This window comes from Anneissia japonica, unplaced genomic scaffold (genome assembly GCF_011630105.1).
Source record: "Anneissia japonica isolate Jap-2015-1 unplaced genomic scaffold, ASM1163010v1 scaffold287878_len99307_cov181, whole genome shotgun sequence".
NCBI classification, from domain to species: Eukaryota; Metazoa; Echinodermata; class Crinoidea; order Comatulida; family Comatulidae; genus Anneissia; species Anneissia japonica.
In genome coordinates this window covers 48,526-51,786 of record NW_022700624.1, presented here as the reverse complement: position 1 = coordinate 51,786, position 3,261 = coordinate 48,526, and the positions used below count along the sequence as shown (strand labels likewise).

Genomic DNA, 3,261 nt, shown 5'->3' with positions numbered 1-3,261 from the left:
ATATATATATATATATATATATATATATATATATATATATATTGAGGAAGGACTGAGGATTCTATTTCTGGCTCGTTACCTCGTTACTTGCGTTTACATTTTTTAGCTCTTGCTACGATGAATGAAAATAGAGACGCCGATGATTAAATTTCAGAACACAACATCATAGTACTGTACAGTATCACTTATATTTCATTTATTCGTGAAACCTTCCTCATTGGTGCATATTTATTTCTTCATAATAGTATTTTTAAGTCTTTGTTAACATTAGATTTATAAAAAAACCGAAAGGTCCACTGATTAATCTCAGATAAGAAAGTATAATACATACTCCAAGTATTGAAATACACGCCATCGTGTTGGGATTCAAATCCCAACACGATGGCGTGTATTTCAATACTTGGAGTATGTATTTTACTTTCTTATTAGATTTATGGGTATTAACTTTGAGAATCCATTTTAACTTATTAGCTTGTCAATAGATTTGTCAATACAATATAGGCCTAAATGTATAATCTAGCGAATTGATCCTCAGTAGACAGAAATATATCAAGCTAATACCAAACTTACCTACACATGGATCGGTGGCAGCCTTGACAAAGAAGATATTTATGCTTTCGTTATATCTTAATCTTTAAATCATCAAAATATTACTTACTAACAACATTATAGGTCAGTAATATAACCATTAAATGCCATTTATTCTTCATAACTAGGTAATTTAATTTAATTTTAACAGTAATGAGGACTCTTGTAATAATAGAATTTCCAATGTCAACAAGTTCTACTTATATTGAATTAATTGTCGACGTCACATTATTGCATTTATTAAAGCCTACCTAATGTCCAGATGCAGGCATTTGTATTGATATTTCCTAGACACAATGTACCTCTATCTTTGTTAAAACAGCTTAAACTAAGAAATATTTCATATTTTAATATTAAATATTAGTTGATAGCATGTGCACAAAAGCAATGCACCTTTCCACTTAACCACCCCCTAGGATATTGTTTGCGTTGTGGGACAAAAATGTGTGTTTGTTAAGGCCAACCCAGACAGCGTCGTACGACGCAGCCCGATGTGTTTTGTTGTCCCGACGCGATTCATTGTGTAGGGCGAAAACTACCCATTAGGTAGTTTTCGCTAACGTTAACGTTAACCTTGGCTAAATCTATGGCAGCCATCTTGGAAGGTACACACACACAGCTCTGCGTATTTCGAACATCGAATACATTGCAGTTAGCGCTCTAGTATTCTTATTATATCTCTATGAATGTACACGATTATAATTTTCATTCCTTGGTACTTTATTTTTAAATAAGATGCTCCACTTGGCCTCGTTTTGGCTACAATAGTTTAATAATTTGTTATTACCATTACTCATTATCATTAATGAAATAATAGTCAGTCAGAGGGCTTATTAATATGTAATAATATGTATTTAAGCCTGGAGGTGGCGCTTTACTACGACGGCCATCTTGGATGGTACACACACATAACTCTGCATTGCTGCGCCATCTTGTCAGCACTCTAGTTGTTTAATAGCTCTATGGCAGAGCCATAGATAGAAAGAGTTGCGACATTGAGAATTTAGAAGCCATTTTGTGTCATACGCAATGCGCGTTCTGTGTCTAACGTGATGTGCGTTCCTGTGTATAATATTGTATAATACAGTTAGCGGCCTCCTGTATAGTTAGTTTAATTCCATTTAATATTTTTAGCAGTCGAACTTCATGTAACTCTATTTATAGATTTTTTTAATGATTTCACTACTTTATATCCAATTTCATATTATAAATACTGTAATAATTTACTATTTTTGAGCAGTTCTTTAATCCTCGCCAATAGACCGAGAGAGCCCTTCGATGGCAAGCATTCTTCAATTAGGAAATCCTGCCATATAGACCCTTAAGTAGCTCCTGTTATTTTTGCGAATAAATGATATGTAAGACCAGCAAAAATTAATGAAATATGTATGTATATCAAAATGTAATTTATATATATATATGGCTCTGGATTTCGGCAGAGCCTAGTAGACGGACTATCTAGTAACGGCTCTGAATCTCGGTTCGACTGGTTGGATATCGCTCTGGTTCGTTTGTTTTGATTAGTTTCTCCCCTCCATTAAATAATTTCCCTCCATTCTAGAGAGGGCGGACGTTCCATCAAATTTAATGCAAACTTCGCAAAGAGCTCATTCTTCTGCTATTTATGTTCTTTGGTTAAAGCTATGTTCACAACAAAGCCATGATCCGGTCCGGTGCCCGGACAAAAAAATCGTACAAAATGGGTTCAGTAGTAAAAAAAAAAAAAAAAAATAGGACCGTTCACATCAAATTCGTACGATTTCCAATCCGGAATCAGGATCCGGAGCGATGGATCTGAGAGCCATTTGTACCATGAAATCGTACGTTATTTTTTTATTTTTATTTTTTTAGACCAATCAGCAACAAGCTTGGTTGGTTCAAACGCATACGTACTTGACCACGAATAACCATGTTCCGTGTGCGCGATGTGGTGAACGCAGCGTTTAAAAAACGTAAAAACTCAAGATTTTTTGTCCTGGCACCGGACCGGATCCGGATTTGTTAATTATTACATTTACCTAACTTCACAGTTAGTAAGCCCAATTGTGTAATCAGTAGTACTACCTGCAGTACCAGAGGCGATTTGTGTTACATACCGGTAGCTCCGCCGGACAATGATGAGGTTCTCTAAGGTGAGTTAAGTCCTTTTTGTCTAGAATATGAAAATTGGCAAGCTAATCTATTTAACAAAAAAATGTATTGTTCTTTTCTTCCATTGTAAAAGAAGTACCGTGATTATTTTAAATGGCCACAAAAGAAGCCACTAGTAAGGAAATAAAAATGGTATGCCATGTTATTCAGATGAAATACACAATGAGAATCTATCTCTCAAAAATTGAATACAGATTTAAATTATGATTCAAACTTCTGACATGCAAATGATTTTTATTCGGTCGCTCCATCATTGACTATTATAATACAAAACACTACAAAACACAATAAAGACACTATATGACTATTGGTTATTTTTCAATTGCGTATTTATTATTATTTGTATTAATGAAAATCAATTAACCTATTCAGGATTAATAATAATTATCCGTAGGTTAAAATTATTGCTATTACAACGCTGGTAGCTGCCATTATTACTAGAGAAGTTCGTAAGTACAGATGCTATTTACTTATATCTTTTATGCTATAAAATAGTATAGAGTACATAGATGAATGATATAT

General features: G+C 33.9%; 1 protein-coding gene across 3 annotated transcripts in view; it reads left to right on the top strand.

The window, feature by feature from the left end:
• Nucleotides 1-3,261, top strand: part of LOC117103397 (probable chitinase 10) — a 17,765-nt gene that overhangs the window by 2,452 nt on the left and 12,052 nt on the right. For 2 of the 3 annotated variants that reach the window (XM_033243938.1, XM_033243936.1), the window contains exons 2-3: nt 2,619-2,720; nt 3,134-3,188. In XM_033243938.1, coding sequence (XP_033099829.1) covers nt 2,703-2,720; nt 3,134-3,188 — 73 coding nt within the window. In that variant the 5' untranslated portion in view covers nt 2,619-2,702. The remainder of the gene's footprint in view (nt 1-2,618; nt 2,721-3,133; nt 3,189-3,261) is intronic. The other variant, XM_033243937.1, reaches the window with a different exon arrangement.